Source organism: Microtus pennsylvanicus, chromosome 14 (genome assembly GCF_037038515.1).
Source record: "Microtus pennsylvanicus isolate mMicPen1 chromosome 14, mMicPen1.hap1, whole genome shotgun sequence".
Lineage (NCBI taxonomy): Eukaryota > Metazoa > Chordata > Mammalia > Rodentia > Cricetidae > Microtus > Microtus pennsylvanicus.
Window position 1 is genome coordinate 44,892,092 of NC_134592.1, and position 23,779 is coordinate 44,915,870.

Here is a 23,779-nt window from a genome sequence, read left to right on the forward strand (position 1 = left end):
TGCGGATGGCTTTCAAAACAACTGTGTAAGGAACCGTCTGGACTCAGGTTGGTGGGGTTTTCAATGTACTATAGCAGGAAAATGGCCCAAGACGGGGATACAAAACTCCAGTTCTGATACTTGTTTGCTATGGTTAAACAGGAAATGCTCTCCGCAGGCTCACTGCTCTGTTGCTTTGTTTTCATCTGCTGAGCTGGGCTCTCTTTAGCTGACTTGGATCTGTGCTTCAGAGACTTTGAAATCTTGTTTCTCCTGCCAGCCCCTTAAGATTGAGATTGCTTACAGGTTTGCTCACTGCATCTGGCTTTAGGCTTTGTCTCCAGGTAGTGGAGCAATTTTGGAAGGGTCTAGAAACTCAGCATTCACCAAGCTTAAACAACTAGGCCATAGTGGCGCAGACTCATGGAAGTAAGTTGTCTTAAGTATGTAAGTATGCCTTTCAGTTTCTCTGCTTCCGGTCATGCAATGAGTAAGGATGTCCCCAACTGGCCCAGAAACACAGAGCCAAGTAACCATGGTCTAAACCTTTTAAAACCATAAGCTCCAATCAGCCTCCTTTACATTGTTTCTGGCAGGCATTTGGTCACAGTACGGGAAAAGTGACCAACGAAGTTCTGCCACCAAACAGGAAGGAGATCGAAGACATCACGCATTATTTTTTCATGAGATTAGCATAGCTGCTTTCAAAATTCCCATCCAGCTACAAAACCCTACAATTCCTTCCTTCACGAATGGAGAAAGCATCCTTTATTCCATTCTCTGGAAAGCCCCGGGTATAAAGAACTCTCTTTATTAACAAGATCCCAACAACACAGTTTTACTCTCCTCTGAGGTCAGTCAGCCTTGGGAATTCTATGGCAACCCTTCTCTCCTTTGCCTCCCATCCTCCAGTCCTTCGGGTAACTAAACCCTCTGCCGTTTATGGCTCATCGTGGTCCCTCCTCTACTCACACACTACCGACACTTCAGTTCTGGCAATTTCCTGACACATAGGAACGCCCAACTGCGTCCTTCCTCTCAGAGAACAGTCTGCTCGACTCAACTCCACTTGGCTCACTAAGGTTTACACAGGAGAAACCCTTTATTCCCTACTGTTATTCCATAATCAACGCATCAGGAAAGCCTGTTTGGTCTCTAAGATGTATTCTAGACAAAATACCGTTACTGCTTTCCTGCTGCTTTATCCAGATGCATGCTAGCAATAGTTTTGATTCTCCTCCTTGGTTTTAAAACTCTATTTCCATTCTGTCTACTCGACACGGCATCCAGATGATTGCACTAAAATATTAAACACATCACTCCTCTACTCCAAAGGCCTAGGGGCGTGGCCGCTTACTGTGGGACTTCACTTCCCTCTGCTCTTCTCTGTCCCAGCTACATGGGCCCTCTTACTGTTCCTACCGTCGGCCAGAAACGTGACTACGTGCAAAACTTTCCCAGGAAGTCTCACTCTAGCTAGCTGCGTGGCAAGTTAATTCCAACATCAGCTTCTCACGAGCTGCGTTACTCTGTCGCGTTTTCCCAAACTGTGAGATCTCACTTGTTTATGCTTACCTCAGCACTCACGATCTAACCCACTATGTTCTACAAGTCGTATTCTGTCATCTCTCTTCCCAGTAACAGCAGGGACTTTTATTGTCACATCAGACACCTAAAACAGCACTTACAAGATGGGTACCCAATAAGTATTTGGTATAGAATTGAAGGGACCTGTAACAAAAACATTTCGTGAAAACACGGAGACAGACTAGTCTTTGTGCGTGGCTAAACAAAATCTGACCAGTTTTGGTGTCGTATGTAAGGAAACCACATGTTTTTGTTATGTGATTAATGCTTTGTTTCTGTGTTCTAAGCACCAGGGAAAACATTCTCTTTATTATTAAGGCCTTACTTCGGTCAAGGAGAATGAGTTCCACCTTATTTCCCAAAGGTTATTCTGTGTACCTGACTGCGTTAGAGATAATAAAAGTAGAATCTGCTGTATTAGAAAGCCCCCAGTTCTGAACGCTGGTGCTCAAAAGGCCTCAGGACTGAACTGCAAGAGAAAACACGTGGTTATTAAGTATACTATTAAAATGATGAGATAACTATACACTGACGTCAAATCTATCTTAGGAGTTGTAGAAGCTCCATCTTCCCGTTTGTTTTGTCTTTTGAATCCGAAAACCAGGGCAGGGGAAATAGGGAAGGGAGAGGTGGAGGGGTGGGGGCGGGGGAGGACGACGACAGTGACTCAGTTTACATAGTCGTCACGCTGTCACCAGAAGGGGCACCCGTGTTGCTAGGTGAGGCCCTGGCAGTCGTAAGTCCCGCGTCCCCGCCAGCCCGGGACACTCGAAGGCTGCCTTCCCTCGGCGCCCAGGACGCGGGGAGCGGTCAGGTCAGGGCGATCGCGGCACCTGAGCGGCTGGAGCCGCCCCGCGCAGCCGTGCTGAGGTCGCCGTGGTCGCCAGCCCCAGTCCGTTAGCCGCCCGCCTCGAGTCCCCACACGCAGCCGCGCCCGCGCCCGGCGGGGGAGGGGCGGCTGGCGCGGCGTCGGCTTTCCCGGCATTCCCAGCGGCGCGGGGAAAGTTTACCGGACGTAGGCGGCGGCCGCAGCGGTAGCGGCTCCCGGCGGCGTCGGCCGGACCATGGCCCTGGCGGGCGGCCCTCGGCGGTGTCGCGGAGCCGGTTGACTTCCCGGGAGGAGCTGCCCTGCGAGTGAGCGGCGGCGGGCGCGCTGAGCGCCGCCAACATGCGGCGGAGCTTGCGGGCGGGCGCAGGCGGCGGAGAGCCGAGGCGGAGGCGGCGCCGGCCCGGGAGGCGGCGGCGGGCGGCGAGCGCGCGGCCCTAGCGAGGCTGCTGGGGCAGCGGCGGCGGCGGCGGGACGGGCGTCGTAGGCGAGGATGCTGTCCCGCAAGAAAACCAAAAACGAGGTGTCCAAGCCGGCCGAGGTGCAGGGCAAGTACGTGAAGAAGGAGACGTCGCCCCTGCTGCGGAGTGAGTGTCACTGGGCGGTGACGGGCGGGGGGACCCAGCGAAGCCCCGGTTGGTGCTGGAAGACTAGGGAATGCACGGCGGTGCCTGTTGTTGGAGGGGAAAAAGTGCTCCGGCCCGGGCGCTTGTCCGCTGGGTACGTCGGGGCGTGCCCGGGGTCTGCGACCCTCAGTAGCCCAACACTCTAGGCTGGTCTCCTATGCCCTTCGGCGGGACACAGACTTGTAGCAGCTGTCCAGAGCCGCCTCGCCACTGAAGTATTCGGAGTAGGTTTTGCTCCTAAAATTCCCCAAAAGCAAAGTACTCAGAATAATTTCTGCCGTAGCAGGCAGGTTACTAACTTTCTTCCCTCCTCTCTCTAGGGTATGTTCCGTCTCCTCCTCTAGCTTTTCTCCGTTTCCAAGTAGTTGACTCTGAATTTTTCAACTTGAACGTCTTGGTTTTCTTTTTAAGATTTGTGTGGATGAGGAAGTTAGAAGAGAAGGAGCTAATCCTTCGGTTCTCATCCTAGGAGCTGGGCCCCTTGTGTTAGTAACGTACATTTCCTTCTTGGAAGCTGGTAGTGACCGTGTGACTTAAATTAAGCATTACCTCATATTGTAATTGGGAAAGCTCTTCACAGAGGTTCATAGTATTTGCCCAAGATCACGGAGAAAGGGGTGGACAGCATTATTTTTTCATTGTGACCACGTGCGGAGCCTTCCAGGTTATGTTACTAATTGTAGTGCTGGACGACAAAGTTGGTCTGGTGGGTATGTCCAGTAACTTGAAACTTTATTTGTAATCGCTTGTCCTTCTTTTTAGCTTGCTTTTTGCTGCAAATAAAGTTTATTAAACATTTCTTGAAATCATGCAACATGTTGAGTTTTTGAATCTTTCAGTGAATACTTGATACAGTTTCTGTCATCGACTGTTAATTATTCCAATGTTAGGATAGTCTAGTGTTAGCTTCTGGCACCTTCCAGTATCGTCTACTTAATGAATTCAGAATATGTGCTCCATATCCAGATTTCCTTCTGTTGGTTTTTTTTTTTTTTGTTTTGTTTTGTTTTTTTGAGACAGGGTTTCTCTGTAGTTTTGGAGCCTGTCCTGGAACTAGCTCTTGTAGACAGGCTGGTCTCGAACTCACAGAGATCCGCCTGCCTCTGCCTCTGCCTCCCAAGTGCTGGGATTAAAGGCGTGCGCCACCACCGCCCGGCGATTTCCTTCTGTTGTAAAGGCATTTGCTTTCTCTATCTAAGGAAATCTAAGCTGTTCAATTGCTAATTCTGTTTTCAGCAATCCATTATCTTGTTTTGAGTTCTCTGTTCTGAAAGGAGCTATATTCCAGGCTTATTGTTTTTCAGTAGATTGAACATTTATGTGCATCTTTGGAACTTGATTTTATTTTTCAGTTTCCACACTGAATGGTTTTGCTTTCTGGTTTCGATAATTGTACCTAGAACTGGGTAATTCTGAGAATAGAAAGACAAAACTATTAATTTAAAAATCTTTTAAAAGAAATCTGCCTTGTTTTGGAGGAGCATTTTGTATTGTAATGAAATTTTGTTTGCATGAAGAAAGATTCTTGGCCATACTAAAATCAGATGAAAACCAAACTGTGATGCTGGTGACTGCATTGGTTTGTTAGATTATTTTCAGTCTTACTGACATTGTATCATATTATGTATGGCAATATACAACATCAGCTCAGTTGTAGCTGAGCTTACACGCAGCACATTAATGCAGATTATAAATTTATTTGCTTGGGAAAATAGTACACATATTGGCTTAAAATTTAAATTTGTTTTCTGAAGACCTTGTTATTTTGATATAAACAAATAACTTTAGAAGAGTACTATTTACTGAAATGGTGATATATTCTTTGATTGCAGATCTCATGCCTTCGTTCATTCGGCATGGTCCAACAATCCCAAGACGGACTGACATCTGTCTTCCAGATTCAAGCTCTAATGCTTTCTCAGCTTCTGGAGATGGAGTAGTTTCAAGAAACCAGAGTTTTCTGAGAACTCCAATTCAAAGGACACCCCATGAAGTACTGAGGAGAGAAAGCAACAGACTGTCTGCCCCTTCCTCGTACCTTGTCAGGAGTCTGGCAGATGTCCCGCGAGAGTACGGCTCATCACAGTCGTTTTTAACAGAAGTTAATCTTGCTGTTGAAAATGGAGACTCTGGTTCCCGATACTTTTATTCAGATAGCTTTTTTGATAGTCAGAGAAGGCGGCCACTTGGAGAGCGTGCCCCGGAAGACTACAGATACTATGACTGCAACCATGATCTCTTCCAAAGAATGCCACTGAATCAGGGGAGGCACACTTCAGGTAACCCGACATCATAAATAACACATTGGTTTATACTTACTGATATTTTAATTTAAAAGGTGATCTTCCATGGGTTTTCTTGGAAAGCAAAAAAAAAAAAATTCCATTTTGCCATTCTTCTGCTAGCTTGCTAGTGGTTTTTAACCTACAATGAATGGCAGAATTCTGTATCTGTTCACTATGCCATCATATTAAACTTGGTGCTTATCTCAAGACCATCTTGACTGCTAACACTTTGGGCTTTTAAATACATAAAAAACTTAATGTCTCTAGTCAGATTGAAATTAGATTTAGATTCGGTAGAGTGAGAAAGGTAAGTCTGGAGGCAAATTGGTCTTAAACCTTGGAAAGGAAAAGGGAGGCAGAATCAACTGTGCTAGGGATACACAGTGTGGGCAATTGCATGCTTAGTGATCTAGCGCTGTTTCTCCAAACCTGATTTTGTAGTCAATACTCGTTTCTCAGGTTGGTCAGAAGGCTCACCAAGTGGCTAATTGTGTGTAAAACATGCCGTTTGTAACAGGCGGGAAATATTGACTGTGTGATGCAGGGCTGCACTGTTTCCCTTCTGACCTGTAGGTGCTCCTTCAGGAGTTGAGGGATGTGACAGCCCACTTGATTCCTAGAGTGCTCATTACTGTAGATGAAGTGGTGCGAGCTAAAAAGAAAACTTTTCCCACCTAGTAAACTGTAGGCAGGATAAAGATAAATGTGTGAGGCTGATTGGCTTTTTAACAGCCACACTTCTAATAAACTGACTCAACAATTTGGAATACAACTGTTTTGGCCATAGGAAAATTACCTTCATTTAATATTAATTATGTGTCTAGCATTTTCTTGATCCTCTGGGATACCTTATTTAGGGAGACAAAACCAGCATATACACAATAGTCCTGGAACAATTAGTGGCTATACTTTGTAGTACTAACCGTTAGAGACAGTCAGAAGAAAGATGGTGTAACTGGAGTACTTGCAGGAATGTATGCTCCAAGGAGCAGATAGGATTTGAAGTAGCCTTTGAGCTTGGACTTGACATTAACAGGGTAGATGAAAGACATGTCAGGTAGAAAATTGAGAATACCCATTGCAAACAGAGTCGGGGTGGGTTTACATTTAGGAGACTATATTTTTTTGGTTTTTCGAGACAGGGTTTTCTTTGTGGTTTTGGAGCCTGTCCTGGAACTAGCTCTTGTAGACCAGGCTGGTCTTGAACTCACAGAGATCCGCCTGCCTCTGCCTCTGCCTCTGCCTCCCAAGTGCTGGGATTAAAGGCGTGCGCCACCACCGCCCGGCAGGAGACTATATTCTTACGTATTTTAAGAAATATGACATAGGATGGCGCAACAGAAAGCTGAGACTTGAAACAAAGAAACCATACACATTTCAAGGTCAAATGTCTGGGGTGGTGGCTCAGTGGTTAAAAGTACTGGCTGCTCTTCCAGAGGACTGGGTTCATTTGCTGGTACCCACATGGCAGCTCACAGTCCTTTAACTCTAGTTTGGGGGGATTTGATACCCTCTTCTGGCCTCTGCAGACACTAGGCATGCAAGCGGTTCACTGCCCTCAAGATCTAAAAGAGCATCAGATCCCCTAGAAGTGGAGTTATACATGGTTGTCAGCTGCCATGTGGGACCTGGGAACAGAACCCAAATCTTCTGCAAGACCAGCAAGTGCCGTTAACCTCTGAGCTATCTCTCTAGTCCCCAGTGGTTAATATTTTAAAGCAAATTAATGAGGCCCTGATTCAGACATTGGAAGGGACAAAGGGAAAGTGGGACACACCACATTCATAGAACAGGGCCCCTAGTAGGGCTGGAGTGGTCAAGGAAAAAGAAGAGTCAGATATGGTTAGCAAAGCACCCTGGTACACAGGATGTGCTAATAAAGGAAATGAAGCAAGCTCCGAGGTTTCAGATCTGGAGACTGATGACAAAGTTTGCCAGCTGAAGGAGAAATAACAGCTGTGTTTATTGTTAATGCAGACCGGCGGTTCTCAACCTTCCCAATGCTGCGACCTTTGTAATACAGTTCCTCATGTTGTGGTGACCCCAACCATAAAGTACCTCTTTGCTACTTCATAGCTATAATTTTGCTACTGTTATGAATCATAATAGAAATATGTATGTTTTCAATGGTCTTAGGCGATTCCCGTGAAAGGGTTATTCACCCTCAAAGGGTTGAGAACCACGGGAATAGCTGATTTGTTGAGTTCCTTGAACTCACTTTCCTGTATGTGTATGGCAGTGTCACTGATAGCTCAAACGGATGGAATGTCCAGTCCAGAGGTCTGACCCGTGAAGAGCTCCAAAAGTCTAAGAAGGTTTTTGAGCATGAACATGACACTATACCAAGGCAGGTTTTTAAAAAAATAGTTTTGCATGTGCATTCATGTGGGTATTTTAAGACACAGTCTCACTGTATAGTCCAGGCTAGTCTGGAATTTACTATGTACCCCAAACTAGCTTCAAATTTGTTAGTTTGAATGATCCTCCTGCCTCTGGCTTCCTAGTACTGGGATTACAGGAGTAAGCCCTCATAGTTCATTGCCAACATGACAGCTGCACAGAAAATACTATGTGAAATTATCTTCAGACTGCTTTATAAAACTACATGAATTTGATGTTCAGACATGTCCAGGATATTATACTACACCAATTCCAAAATCTAAAACTCCATTGTCACAATCTATACTGTTTTATAATGTTTTACTCTCTTGGCTTTTTGAGGGGCCTGCCACCCATCTCTCAAATCACACAGGAAGGCTTACTCTTAGTTATGAATGCCTGGCCTTCGCTTGGCTTGTTTATAACCAGCTTTTCTTAAATTATCCACACTACCTTTTGCCTCAGGGCTTTTATCTTTCTTACTCTGGCTGGCTGGGTGGCTGGCCCCTGCTTTCCTTCTCTCCCTATTCTCTTGCTCCTCTTTCTTCTCCCAGAGTTCTCCTTCTCTTTGTACTCTCTGCCTACCAGCCCCACCTACCCTTGCTCCTGCCTCGCTATTGGCTGTTCATCTCTTTATTAGACCATCAGGTGTTCTACACAGGCACAGTAACACAGCTTCACAGAGTTAAACAAATGCAGCGTAAACAAAGGTCACACACCTGAAAATAATATTCCCTAACATTATACTATTGTTGATTTAAATGAAGATCCTAGATTTTTACTTTTTGCTTTAAAAAAATCATTGTGAAACATAAAATTCATGTGAAACATAAAATTCACCATCTTTAAGCATGTTGTGTGTTGCTGTGTGATACTGATATTTTGTATGTTCACATTGTGTTGCCATGCTTGCAGATATTTTTTCATACTGAAAATAGTTTGTTACAGTGACAATTAAGATGCTACTCATTTGTCCACCTTTATCCCAGAACTCTGGAGACGGGGCAGGCAGTTCTCTATGAATTTGAGGCCAGTCTGGTGTACATAGTTCAGTCCATCCAGGGATACAAAATCATTTCTATCATTATCCTTCCTTCTATAAATAACCAGTTTCATTTTTGTTGTAGTGTTACATTTTAGCATTTTATGAAAATAGGTATAAATACATGTATGTGTGCATATATATATATTTTTCCTCATGTTTATTGATTTTTTTGATATGTTTTACTCTAAACTCAGTAACAACAAACATTTGAGTTTAGGTGGGTTGGATATCAGCAGCAGCTCAGCTGTGTGCTTCTGACTCGGGGCCTCATGAAGTTGTAGGGCTTCACCAGGGCTGTGACATCCGTGTCCTTAGATACATAGTTTAGAGACTACTCCCGAAGCTGGTAACAATAGGCTTTAATTTTTACTGGAGTGTAGTAATAAGAGCGGCGGGGCTGCGTCCCCAACACCCCAGCCGCCTGCTCGGCTAGCTTATGCCCCGAAATAATTACACGGACACTGTATTCTTTTAATCACTGCTTGGCCCTTTAGCTCTAGCCCTTACTGGCTAATTCTGATATCCCGATCAACCCATCTCTAATAATCTGTGAGCACCGGTCTTACCGGGAAGATTCTAGCCTAAGTCCATCCTGGGTCGGAGCTGGGGCATGGCGTCTCTCTGAGGCTTCTGCTCTGGAGAGGAGAGCTGTGGAATCTGAGCTCACTTCCTCTTCCTCCCAGCGTTCTGTTCTGTTTACTCCTCCCACCTATCTTCTAACCAATGAGGACCAAGCAGTTTCTTTTTATTTAACCAATGACCTTCCTCCATCACTGGAGGCCTCAGTTCTTCATTACATGCACAATTTATGACATAAAGCAGCTGGTTTTACTGAGTGGTCCATGGGGAAGCATATGAGCTTCACAGGGACAGAAGCTGCCTGGTCTTTTGTATCTTAGTATCAGAAGTCACATACCATCCTTTCTGCCATAAAGTATTGCTCACAAGGACAGAATACCAGGAGTCTGGGATGGTGGGGCCCATGATTGGTTTAAGTATGACTATAAAAAGGAAGCATATTGCCTGCACTTTTTCACTTCTTGTTTGGGGGGATAGAGAAGTGGGAGACAGGGCTCTCTCTAGCCTAAGCAGGCCTAGAACTCACTGTGCAGCCTAGGCTTACCTCAAACCTGTGGCATTCTTTCTTCCAGAGTCTTTCAAGTGCTGGGGTTACTGGCAAGAGTCACCATGCCTGACTGTCTCTCTACTCTTAATCTCTCAGGGTAGAAGTAGAGAGTATCTTCATGTGTGGTGTGCAGCCCAGCACTGTGCTCTGACCTGTGCATCCAGTAGTATAATCATGTACTCTGTCATTGTTGGCTCATCTTCAGCCTTCTATAGACTATGCTGCAGTGACTAGCCTTCTGGACTTACCATTATGTTATGTGTTAAGTGAATACAGTTTTTAAAACGCCTGCCAATAACAAATATTTATTTGTAAATTTATATCGCATCCTTTAGAATTTCAGAATTGCATAAAGGCATTTCTATACAAACATACCTTAATTTTAATGTTTCTTCTAAATTATTTTTTGTTGTTGCTGTTTACACTTATACCAAAATGACTGAAAAAAAAACACTGCTCTTTTAATCTGAGCAGGGGATTCTAACACTTCAGCATATTGTCAGTATAATTTCAGAGGAGTTGAAAAATGAGTTTATTGCCATTTCTTAAAATTAAACATTTTGCTTAACCAAAGATATAAAATATATGGTATATATTTTAAAACACATCACTTAAGTGGAAACTTGACATGATTTTTAAGAGCCATTGTAAGTGTTGTTATTTCATTAACTCCTAGTTGTGTTCATGCATGTTGACTGTATGACCTCCCTTGATAATCCCACTTAATAATTCTAGAGCATAGCTAGATTCTTTAAAAAAATTATAAACTGGGAATGGTTTTGCAAGCTTATTTTTGCTCTTTCCTTTTTTATTTTTTAGATGAAATGTCAGATCTTAAATCTTGACTGAGATTTTTCCTGTCTTCACTTTTCCCTTTAGTAGTGTAAATATTTAAGTATCCCTGTGCCCTGGTGACAGAAGATTCAAACAAACCAAAACTCATATTTGTTTCAAAATCCAGTTCTACTTTCTCCTTCTAGTTTAATAGTAATGACTAATGCTGTGGAAATTTTATACTGAGATAATCATAAATTTTAACAGATAAGCCGGGCGGTGGTGGTGCACGCCTTTAATCCCAGCACTCTGGGAGGCAGAGGCAGGTGGATCTCTGTGAGTTCGAGGCCAGCCTGGTCTACAAGAGCTAGTTCCAGGACAGGAACCAAAAGCTACGGAGAAACCCTGTCTTGAAAATCCAAAAAAAAAAAAAAAAATTACAGATAATTGAACACTTGCTTCATTTTCTTTTCTCTGCAGGTATTGGGAGAGTTGCTGCTACATCTTTAGGGAATTTAACTAACCATGGATCTGAAGATTTCCCCCTTCCCCCTGGCTGGTCTGTGGACTGGACAATGAGAGGGAGAAAGTACTACATAGATCATAACACAAACACAACTCACTGGAGTCATCCTCTTGAGCGAGAAGGGCTTCCTCCTGGATGGGAACGCGTGGAGTCATCAGAATTTGGAACCTATTATGTGGATCACACAAATAAAAGGGCTCAATACAGGCACCCCTGTGCTCCCAGGTAAAGTAGCTGCTTCATTTCTGGCTTTCTGTTTTAAGAACATCCCTTGTTAGATTTTGGTCTAACATTTTATGAAGAGATAAGCATCTTGAAGCTTGAGATTTTAAATAGTTATTTCTCAAAATTGATATTTATTCTAGGTATATCTTAGTAATGAATGATTTTAATAATTAGATTTTAAAAATATTTTCTCTGAGAAACCTGAAACAAATGTCTTTGTGATCATATTCCAACTAGAAGAGATGCCAGAAGCCTTTTGTTGTAGATACCCAGAAATTAAAGTTAATAATCACCTGTTTGTTCATCTTAAATTCTCATCAGGTAGACCCACCTCCTAGTAAGTCAGAATATACTTCAAAATTTTGACATCATCTTCCTGTTCTGACACAATTTCATGTTGTTTTCCTACTGAAATAAAAGTTGGAATGGAACAGTCTAGCTTCTTAGTACATACAACCAGCAATTCTTTGGGCTGTTCTGAATGATACTTTTAGCCTTATGCTATCTAGTATTGTAGCCAGTTGTCAGGTGTGGCTATTAAGCAGTTGAAACTTGGTTAATCCAGTTGAGATTGCTGTAAGTGAAAAATAGACACTGTACTTCAAAGTACATATAAAACTGCATTAACTTAATAGTGAAGAAACAAATATTTCACATTAATCATGTTTAAGCTGCAAGAACTGAGTACTATTGGGTAAAATGCCATAAGCACATTGATAGGTACTGCCTAGGGTCATCTGACTAATACAATTTGTTGTTATGATGGATCATAATTTTAAGAAACAATAAATTCATGAGAATACATTTTAGAATTACCAAGGCTAATTCTAAACAGGGTTAACATTATCAGTGTATTGCTTTAAACATTTTATATTTAGTGACTCAACCTTGAAAGTATTTTTTTCCAGTGATTTACATTTGGTAGCATGCAGCCAGCTTTATTGAATGAAGATGTTGAAGAACTGAGCCCATGGGTATGGTCTGCTGTCCCACAGTAGCAGTCTTCCAGCCAGATTTAAAAGGCCACCCTCTGTTTCTCACACCCGATATCATTGTAACATGTTGATGGTTTATAAAGTTTTCCAAATGACTGTCCTCTCAGAAAGTCAGCACTTCCCAGTTCACAGAGTAGCATTAATAACTGCCGGGTTATATGACAGTCTTTATACAGTACCTGTAACTTAGACATCAGTCCATTAGCTCTTGGGAAAAGTCATCTGTGGTAAGAATTTATTGTCCACTTTTACAAATCAGGAGGTAGAAGTAAAGTACAGTAAGGCAGTTCTCCTACATTTCATACAAATTATAGGTGATTAAAACACAGGCTGGACATTGTCACTCACACCTTCAGTCTTGGTACTTGGGAGTTAAGGCCAGCCTGGTCTACATAGAGAGTTCTAGATAGGGCTATATATTGAGATCTTGTCTCAAAACACAGGCATATTTGATTTCAAAGCATATGGTATCAATTACCATTTCCCTTTGGATCCACTTATTAAAAATGTTGAAGATATAATTAGTGCAATTTTCATGTTATCTTTAAAATGACAGAGTTGGAGCAATGACTCAGTCATCATGAACACTTGCTGCTTTTTCAGAGGTCCTGAGTTTGATTCCCAGAGCCTCTGTCAGGGTTCTGTATGGTGGCCTGTATCTCTAGCTCCAGGGTATCTGACACCCACTTCAGATCTCCACAGGCACTCCATATGTGTGTGTGTGTGTGTGTGTGTGTGTGTGTGTGTGTGTGTGTGTGTGTGTGTGTGTGTGTATGTGTGTATGTGTGTATACACACATACACGCCACACACACAGAGATATAAATATAAATAATCTTAAAATAAACAGACCGTTAACCATAGTATAATCTAGACCTTATTTTAATGCCAGTTAAGCAAGCAGTGACCTTTTTTATATTCACGTCTTTTATGTTTAGAGGCAGATTCATTTGTTTTGTCTTCTTGCCTGAAATAGCTCAGTCTGGTGTCCCAGAATTCACTCTGTAGCCTGCAGGTGTTGAGTACTTTGCCCCTTAACAGTTCAGTCCTATACAACTGTTCCTCCCCACTCAGCTTACACAGGCTGTTAGTGCTAATTGAAACATGATCCTTTTTAATTCTCTATGATTTAAAGTAGGCTCTAGGCAACTCCCAGTTGCTTTCCTAACCTGGCACAATGCCCAGTCCTGCTGCACTCTATACCCTGACCTCAGCTTTTCAGTTAGCAGGAAGGAGAAAACAATCCTCTTTTGTTTTGAGAAAAGCTATAGACCTTCCCAATGTATATGTTGGCAAATCACAAGTTATTTGCAAAAATCTCTGCCTATAAGCCTTGTATAAAGGTTAAAACTAAGACTAGCTTTTTTTCACCTTTGAAGCTGTTCTTAAAAAGAATGAATACCAGCCAGAAGAAATGTCTTAAAATAAGAAAGGTTTAACTTGTTGCTTGTTTTTGTAGATTTGAGTTTTATTAAAATTTCACATGAACAAGAAATTGGAAATACAATCACATTAAAGAACAAACTATCATGGCTTTGATATATAAGCCAAATAAATTTTGTAGAGCAGACTTCAAAAATGTCTGAAATTGTAACAATGCTAATTGTACACATATAGCTTATTTCCAATACAGAAAGCCTTAAGTCTGTTCAGTTTCCTTTCTGAAGACTACTAAGGCAGAGCACTAGCTTGTACCTTTATTTACAGCATACTTCATTCAGCTATGAAATCTGTTCTGAATCCAGAAAAGTAAAACTGTCCAAACCAAAGGTTCTGATTTAACAGATTGTTTCGAAGCTAAAATGAAGCCTGAACAATAAAAGCATAATAACCCCACAGTAAGGGAACTCTGAGAGCCCAATAATGTCCAAGAACATTTATGGAAAGAAGAAAAATAAAAAGCCTGGAGTATGTACACAATAATGATTTCTTCACCTGAGTACAAATGGCAGCAAACTACTACTTCAAGATGGAACAGTTAAGCCAATTTTGTTTTGAAGAATATAGATAGATCTAGAGCCAATCCTGCCAGTATCGTTTGGAGCTCTCACTTGTCCATTTCCACTGCCTCCAAATATCCTGATAAAATTCTCGGTCGTCATTATTGTAACCATAGTTAACATAATAGTTGCCACCTTGCTGAGCTGCTGATCTATAGGTTAGGACACCTGGAGTCAGGCTGGTTGTATCCATCTCCTTTTTTCTTGCCTCCTACATTTTCCCCTTAGTTTCTGAGTCCCACAAGGACCATGGCCTCTCTGCTGTTCCACACGACCCCCTTTGCCACTTCTTGAGTCTCTTGGTGGTCATAAATATGCCCCCTTGTTGTTTTTCTACTCTTTTACTCCTTGGGGGCCCACCATCCAGCTTCCAAATAATCACACAGAGACGTATTACTCCTTGGGGGCCCACCATCCAGCTTCCAAATAATCACACAGAGATGTATTACTTAGAACTGCCCAGCCTTAGGTTGACTTCTTTGTAGCCAACTTTCTTAATGTAAATTATCCCATCTACCTTTTGCCTCTGGGCTTTTGTCTTTCTCTATTTCTGTATTTCTTTTACTTCTTACTCCACGGCTGGCTATGTAGCTAGCCCCTGAAGTCCTCCTCTCCTCCTTTTCTTGCTTTCTATCTTCTCTCCCTGGATCTCTCTCCCCGGATCTCTCCTTTTATTTATTCTGCCTGCCAGCCCTACCTATCCTTTTTCCTGCCTCGCTATTGGCTGTTCAGGTCTTTATTAGACCAATCAGGTGTTTCAGACAGGCAAAGTAACACAGCTTCACGAAGTTAAACAAATGCAACATATCTTTGCATTCCACAGCATAAACAAATGTAACACATCTTAAAATAATATTCCACAACACCCACTCCCCATGAATAGCTGGTTCTACCTCATAGACACTATGCTCCTGGGCCCCCTTAGTGGTGGTGTAACACCTCACCCTCTCCCTCCTCCTCTTCCTCTCACTGCATAACCATCATCATAGCCGTAGTGTAGAGATCTTTGTATCCTCCACAATAGCTGTGATAATCATAACCACAGTAATCATCGCAGTAGCTTTCATACTGTAGTATGAAAGGATAGATATGGAGGGTAGTCATATCTGCCTCTCCCCCCACCATGGCCTCAGCATCTTATTTGGAGTAATCGTCATGCGTAGCACTTCTGCAGGCCTAGCAGTTTGGCACTCTTTCCTGTTCTTCTGTGGTGGCTTAGCTGAGACGTTTCAATCCTTCCCTTCTGCTTCTTTTCCATTCACTTCAATCAGAGCCTCAAGAGTAGCTCTTCTGTTTTCAAAATGAAGAAAATGCATAATCTTTGACTTCTTCACTCCAGCTTTCCAAACTCAGAAAATGACTTTTCCAATATTTCTTCCGTCTTTGTAGTAACCAAGTTTTCACAAATAAAACTTCACATTAGCCATGACTTTTGAATCTGGTTCTTCCACAGGGTCAGCCCATTCAGCTGTGATTTAGTCAATGTCCTATTGCTGTGAAGAGAATATTACCCAGCCACTCTTATAAAGAAAAACATTTAATTGGGGCTATCTTACAGTCCCGAGGTTTAGTCCGTTATCATCATGTTGGGAAGCATGGTGGCAGTCAGACGCAGACATGGTGCTGGAGATGTTGCTAGCTGAGAGTTCTACATCCGGATCAGCAGGCAGGAGGAAGAGAGACACTGGACTTGTCCTCCTAGTGACACACTTCCTCCATCAAGGCCACACCTCCTAAAGTGCCACTTCCTGGTGGGACTAAGCACTCAAATCTGTAAGTCTGTGGAGGCCATACCTATTCAAAACCACCACAAATTGCTAACTCCATTTCACCATAGTTTTACTTTTCCACTCATGGGTCATTGTCTGGCTTATGCTGCTGACTTGTGATCTTCAGGTTGATGATAGAGAATAATGTCTACCAAACTCTCTGTAAAATCTGTGACTTTACTAAACTCTTCTAGAATGTTTTCTTTAGTCTTACTCTTTGGAAAGTCTGTTGTTTGCCACAGAAATGCACACTCCCAGGTGTTTGCCAAGACAAATTTCATAGCTCTCACACAGTTTTAACTGCTGCTGGGGCAGCTTCCTTCCTCAGAAGGTGAGAGATGCATATCCTCTGTCCTGACCAGAGTGGGTCCATCATGAGACAGAACCAGATAGATCTCTAGATCCCAGATGGGACCAGCCTTCTTACAAAGGGATACCAACTCATCCACACACAAGTCTCCTGTATTTTACCTATGAAGACCTCTGTTTCAATACCATGTTGCACACCTGAGTACACACTGTCTGGTGGGGGACCACCATACTTCCTCTGTCCTGCGGTTACATCCAGAGTATAACCATCTTCTCAAGCAAGGCTTCATTGGACCCCTTTGTGGCCTCTTGCACCTTGTCCTGTTTCTCTCTTTGCTTTAGGTCTTCATAACTCCACATAAAAATGCACCTTTGTTTGTATAAAATGGTGAGAGAAGACTTTTGCTTTGGGCTTATGCCACAGAAAATCTTTGTCCCCTGAACATGAGATAGTGCATCCTTGGACTACTGTAGTCTAGACAGCGCCTTCTTCATTAAGCAGGAGCATAGGTTGCTCTTTTGTCAAGATCAACCTATGCTGCCAGCCCTGTCTGAAACATTTCATCAAGCCTTTCTGCCATCTTCTGCGGGAGGCCTGCGTCTATGAGTGTCTCGTAGTGTTCTATGTGAGCTACACTGGAAGTATTCATGGGTTCTTCCTCTTTGAACTATTCTGCCTGGCTAGCTATTAAGTGTCCTTCCTTCATATCTTAGCTCAAAGCATATAGTATGAGGATGAGGTGGAGGCATCCCCATACATTGGCACCTTGCTTGGTCGATTGTCACCCGACCTTCAGCCTACCCCACCTCCTTGGGAGCAGCCTAGTTCTCAACACATCCCATCCGTGTGTAGGTCAAGCCTGACTGCCAACCAAAGGAGAAGTGCTAGAGTTGGGAATGCAGAGAGCAGCCGGGTGGGGGCGGGGGCAGGAGGATCTCTGGGCCAAAGGGCCAGGCGTCAGAAGAGCTGAGGAATAAGCAAGGGAGAGAAGGCACCTGGGTGGGAACCAGGCCCAGGGGAGCTGTCTCTGGCCCATCCCTATCCACCCCACTCCCCTTAACTTGGATGTTTATCTATCACTAATAGCATATCAGCTTCCAAAAGATGGAGTGTATGTCCATACAGTATAGTTAAAAAAACACTCAGACCCTTATCATAGGAAGTTCTGTTAGGGGAGGAAGATTTTGATTTGGCCAAAAAGCACATTAAAAAGCCTTAAAAGCTGTATAGTCATCATAATTTCTGGCCTAGGTGAAGGGCTTCTGTTTTAATAAATGTCAATTCTTTCTTTTCAGTGTCCCTCGGTATGATCAGCCTCCTCCTATCACATACCAGCCGCAGCAAACTGAAAGAAATCAGTCCCTCCTGGTCCCTGCAAATCCTTACCATACTGCAGAAATTCCTGACTGGCTTCAGGTTTATGCCCGAGCCCCGGTGAAGTAAGTGAGCACACAGCACCAGTGTCTTTGGGGTCTAAGTACATGCCTGGGGTTGGAGAGATGGCTCAGAGATTAAGAGCATTGCCTGCTCCACCAAAGGTCCTGAGTTCAATTCCCAGCAACCACATGGTGGCTCACAACCATCTGTAATGGGGTCTGGTGCCCTCTTCTGGCCTGCAGGCATAGACACAGACAGAATATTGTATACATAATAAAATTTTTTTTAAAAAAAAAAAGTACATGCTTAGCTGGGCAGTGGTTGTGCAGACCTGTAATCCCAGTTCTTGGGAGGCAGAGGCAGGTGGACCTCTGAGTTTGGGGCCAGTGGGGTCTACATAGTGAGTTCTAAGACAGCCAGGGCTACACAGAGAAACCCTGTCTTGGGTGGGGGGGAGGTAAAGAAGTATCATGCTTTTCTTATAATATTGGACTTTTATGTAACATTTAAGAAAGGATATCAGAGCTTACAAAGTTTGACTCTTTGATTAGAAGTAAGAATTCTTCAGAGATGTCTGAATCCTCACTACTTTGTGTCCAGACCTCCGGTGATGGATACATAAGAATACTAAATGCAGACAAGTTTAATAATACTTGTTGTTTTTACATTTTTATAAGATTAACATGTAAGCTGATGTAGTATTTATATCCCCCCCCCCAAAAAAAAAACCAAGGTAAGATCTTGGCATACTGATGAAACAAAGCAGAACACTCTTGGAGATTAAGTTCTTTGTTAGGAATTCCGAGTTTATTTCAGGGATTATAAGTAAATTAAACTACCTGAATGACAGCAGTTCTGGGAAATGCTTGAGCTGTAACTGCTTCTTCGTGCAACTCAGTTCCTGTTCACAAGGAGTTAGGTTGCCCAGGTTTCTGCAAAGAAATGAGTCTAAATTAGTTAAGTTTCCAGTCCTCCAGGGCCAGCGTGGAAGTGGAGGTCCTGCAAAGCTGTCCTGAGGCTCTGCTGGGCTTCCTGCTGCGCACCCAGGACGGCTGCTTCAGTCACTACTCAGTATCTTTTTTTGAAGCCATATATATTTTTATATTAAATAGATAGTCCTTTTGGAATAAAATGGCAAATGTACCCATTAGATATGATTATAGGTAATTATTGAAAATAAACCTAGAGTTTGTAATTAATGCTTGCTTTTGTCTGCCCTGCAGTGATGAGATATGACTTGGTAACATAGGTACATGACTTTCTGTGTTTACATTCCTCTAAGCATGGACATTCACTCTGAAAACTGAAATAGGATGTGGATTTTGGAAATTACAGAACCATTATAGTTTGCAGTTGATATTAATGGTTGCCCAGGTCTAATATTAAAATTGATTCTTAAAATAGATGGGCAATCTTTAACCTAAAGTAATATTTAACAGCTTTTTCCCCTTCCTTAAAAATAATGGTGTATTTGGAGCTGGAGAGAGGGCTCAGCTGTTAAGGCCACGGGCTGCTCTTGCAGAGGACCCAGGTTCAATTCCCAGCACCCACACGGCCGCTCTCCACTGTCTGAAATTCCAGTTCCAGGGGATCCAGTGCCCTTTTTTGGCTTTTGTGGGCACCAAGCATGCATGTGGTGCACAGACACATCGTGTGGGCAAAAACACCCATACACATAAAAATAAATCTCAAGTTTAAAAAAGTTCTCAAATTTAAAAAAAAATGTGTACTGAGGTGTTGTGGGAGCTGCGGGCCTGCTTTTCGTCCCACCCGGCTCCCGCACGGCTAGCTTTACACCAGAAATAACACACGAACTGTATTCTTTTAAACACTGCTTGGCCCATTATATCTAGCCTCTTCTCGGCTAACTCTCGCACCTGGACTAGCCCATTTCTAATAATGTGTGTAGCACGCAGGTACGCTTACTGGGAAGATTCTAGCATACGTCCATCCTGGGTTGGAGCCTCATTGCGTCTGCTCAGGAGAGGGGATCATAGCGTCTGAGCTCACTTCCTCTTCCTCCTAGCATTCTGTTCTGTTTACTCCACCCACCTATGTTCTAACCTATCAGGGCAAGCAGTTTCTTTATTGATTAACCAATGAAATCAACAGATATGACACTTCCACATCATTTCCCCTTTTTCTGTTTAAAAAAAAAGAAGGCTTTAACTTTAACATAGCAAAGAGAGAGGGCAGTTAAGAGTTCTTGCTGCTTTTGCAGAGAACCCTGGTTCAGTTCTCAGGAACGATATAATAACTTAAAAACTGTCTAAACTCCAGTTCCAGGACATCTGATGTCTTCTCCAGCTTTCTTGGGCACCAGGCCTGCACACAGTGCACTTACATGCATGCAGGCAAAGCATTCAAACACAGAAAAATGTAAATTCATTTTAAAAAGAGAGGGAAGTGGAAAGGAGTGTATTTAGAGCCATGTGTAGTAGCATGCTTCTGTGTCCCAGCCACTGAGGAGGGTGAGGCAGGAGGGTACCCTAGCCCAGGAGGTCAAGGTCATCATAGGTCCCCAGCTCAAAACAAAAGAAACGAAGTGTCTGAATGGCAAGTTTTACTAACTCAAATATTTTTTAAATAAAAGTTAGTTTTACTTATAATACAACTGTCTATAAAAAGTACCAGTTTATTATTGTAAATGCACATGTATTATGTTATGAACACTGTTTTATGACAGATATGACCACATTTTGAAGTGGGAGCTCTTCCAGCTGGCTGACCTGGACACATACCAGGGAATGCTGAAGTTACTCTTCATGAAGGAACTGGAGCAGATTGTTAAGATGTACGAGGCCTACAGACAGGCTCTTCTCACTGAGTTGGAAAACCGCAAGCAGAGACAGCAGTGGTATGCCCAGCAGCATGGCAAGAAGTTTTTAAGTTAACTTTATCACATCCAAGTTTTGTAAGAGCTTTAACATATTTTCAGATAAGTGACTGCAAACAACTACTTTAGTTAATAAAGGCAACTTACTCTTTGGAATTATAAAATTCTAGTTTTACATATATTTTGTTACCAAAATTTTTCTTTTATTGAACCAAAAAAACAGTCTTATTTAAAGAGCTGATATGGTATACACTTCCAAATGCTGTCTATTAAGAAGCTGCTTTGGTAGTCTTGAAATGGAGTGCAGGAAGAAAACAGCATCATGACCAGGCGCTGGCAAACAGTCACTCTTCTGACGGAATACACCCTTCTTGTGCAGAAAAAGGAAGAGGGTGAGAACTTAATTGTGGTGTGCAGTACTTTCTGGAATAAGGTGGATCGGCCATTCCCATGGGTGTGCTGGGACCTGTATTGTGATGGACTTGTATACAAAGTATGTGGTCATCTCCTCCCCCTCTTCTCTAATGTAAGGGGCACTTTTGCAGCAGGCGATAGAGCCTTTTAGCAATACATTGAACACAAAGCCTTAGCCTGTATGGGGAAGGTTATGCAACTGTTACTAATACTGCTTCTTTTCTTTGAGCCAGAGCACAGAACTCCAGTTAGCAAGGCTCCGGTGAGACAACACAGGCTTCCTGACCACATAGCACGCTGCCTGCACCAGGCTGGGCTAAGTTGCCAAAAATGACAATCAGGGATCCAGTAAGAACTCTTGGTCACTTGTAAGTTTTATATTGTCTTTTCTATCTTAGAGAAGTATTTGTCATAAAGGTTTAGAAACAGGCCATTCTTCCCCATTTTTCTTGCCTTTGGCTTATACTTGTTTATAATTAGTGCCAAACACTTGATTAAGATAAATTTATGGACCTTCCAGCTGTAAATCTAGAATTGTGAGTTTCCTAGCTCTTCAGTTGTTCTTACAATTGTGAATATGTATATATTTTAGTTTAGTTTTCCTAAATTTAAGCACTCCTTGTTAGAAGTGAGTTTGAATTATTGATAAAATTTTGTGTTTGATTTTATATAACAAGTTATTAAATATATTTTTGTGGAAACCGTCTGGTCCTTGAGTTCATAATTTGGTGTTTGAGTCAGTACGATGTTTGATGCTTTTCTTTTCAGAAGGCCCAGTAGCCAAGGAAGCCTACAGTGAAGGGAGGTTGAAGTGTGACTGGTGGGAAAGGGAGTTTACTGAGCGTAAGGCCGGATGTCTCAAAAGGACGGACTCACAGCTTATGAACTGCTTGTCTCCTGTCCCTGTGACTTTTTGTTCACCATTACTGACACAGTTAATGCCTGTTTGAGGGCTCCCAGATCCGTAAGAAGCATTACCTTTCTTCTGTTACTACTTTTCCCTCTCTTGAAAACCTTTTTGTTCTCAAGACAGGGTTTCTCTGTGTGTTCCTGGCTGTCCTGGAATTCATGGTGTAGACCAGGCTGGCCTCGAGTTCACAGAGATCCACCTGCCTCTGCCACCCATGTGCTGAGATTAAAGGTGTGTGTCACCATGACTCACCTCCCACCTCATTCTTTTATTTTCCTCTAAGGGGTCTGATTTACTTAATAAAACTCCATAAAGATTTCAGTCATAAGAAATAAATTATAGACTCACGGTTTCCATGACCTGGAAGGATGCTGCAGACAGCAGCACATGCATGTAAGCTCAGGACTTGGGGAGGGAGGCAGAATGATCACAGTTAAAGGCTGGCCTGAGCTGCATGGCAGAACTGTGTCTAAAAATATAAAACAATAAAATGAAACTTTTTTTTAAACCAAGTCACAGGAAAGAACCTAACAAGATTAGCTCGTGTTTCTTAAGTTTGAAATGGTATCAGAAATAGTGTATGGTCATGCCATCCTAAACACCTACACTTCTCATGAAGTGTTATCAGAAAGAAAATGTATCTTGAATTAAAGTGGAGAGAGCCCTTCAAGCCACATCAGCACCCCCAATAGTTCTAGAGTCAGTAAGCATTTGTTTTACTGTTAGGAACCAGAGTAAAGTTTAATAGTTGGCATATTAAAAGAATAAACCTATGAAGAATACATTTCTGATGTACCAAATGAGAAAACAGACAGTGCAGGTAAACTCAAACACATACAAAACAATGTTTGTGCATTTTTGATCAAGAGATTTACATTCTATATTAAATCATAAATATAAAAGAAACAATGTATAGTTTTTGGTAAAGCAACTTTAAGCTCTTAAATATATTTCAAGATAAGAGCCTCTGGTATGTATAAGATTATATAGATTAAATCAAGCCTGCTGAGTTATGCTGTACTTTAACAAATAGCTATGCAAAATAACTAAAATTTTCTATAGAAATTAAATGAGCATATCCAAACCTGGAGTGCTCTCACGCAATACTTAATTATAACCCAGAGCAGAACTTAGTAAAGTCAAGCAAAACACTTCTACTGCCCCCAGATTTACAAATACCTGAAATGATAACAGCATATTTTAAGAAAAAAATCAGGAAACTGCACGTATTGACAAATAACCATGCATACATACATCCGCTTATCAGTCACTGGAGTAAAGGATTGAACCGTCGGAGTCCTCGGGTGTGTGGCTTTCATTCTGCTCAGAAAAAAGCACTTTGAATGTTTGCATGGAAACAGACTTTGATAGCTAAGTGGCAAGTGGTCATCATGCACTGAAATCGACTTAGATTTTCTTCTTTTCTGGTTGCTCAGTGGGCTCTGACTTTGGTGCAGGAAAAGCTTGGTGATACAGGTGTCTGTGGGTTGCTGCTGCACTGTAGAGCTTGTAGAGAGCCTGGGAGGTAAGAATCAGGGTTACAAAACAGTGAGCACACAGGTATACCTTCCCCCTCCCCCTATAGTACTATATCAAATTCAGCATTTTTGTATATGGTGTGCATGTATGCGTATGTGTGCGCAGGTATGGCTGGAGGGCAGAAGTTGTTGGGTGTCTTCCTCTATCGCTTTCCACATTGTATATGAGGCAGGGTCTCTCAGCAGTTTGATCAGTCTAGCCAGCAAGCTTGCCCAGAGAATTCCATCTCTACCTTCTAAGCATAGGGATTAT

General features: G+C 42.5%; 2 protein-coding genes and 1 pseudogene across 5 annotated transcripts in view; 1 reads left to right on the plus strand and 2 right to left on the minus strand.

The window, feature by feature from the left end:
- The first annotated feature begins 2,753 nt into the window (after nucleotides 1-2,753).
- Nucleotides 2,754-20,722, plus strand: Sav1 (salvador family WW domain containing protein 1). The gene is made up of 5 exons (XM_075947534.1): nucleotides 2,754-2,979; nucleotides 4,851-5,297; nucleotides 11,108-11,378; nucleotides 17,747-17,890; nucleotides 20,515-20,722. Exons 1-5 carry the CDS (start codon nucleotides 2,886-2,888, stop codon nucleotides 20,720-20,722), a joined length of 1,164 nt encoding a protein of 387 aa, XP_075803649.1. The 5' UTR covers nucleotides 2,754-2,885.
- On the minus strand, nucleotides 15,313-16,882 carry LOC142835198 (heterogeneous nuclear ribonucleoprotein R pseudogene; annotated as a pseudogene).
- The window catches only part of Atl1 (atlastin GTPase 1), a 75,445-nt gene continuing 72,079 nt past the window's right edge, over nucleotides 20,414-23,779 (minus strand). The window contains exon 14 of one of the 4 annotated variants that reach the window (XM_075947532.1): nucleotides 20,414-23,506. In XM_075947532.1, coding sequence (XP_075803647.1) covers nucleotides 23,396-23,506 — 111 coding nt within the window. In that variant the 3' untranslated portion in view covers nucleotides 20,414-23,395. The remainder of the gene's footprint in view (nucleotides 23,507-23,779) is intronic. The other 3 variants (XM_075947530.1, XM_075947533.1, XM_075947529.1) reach the window with 3 other exon arrangements.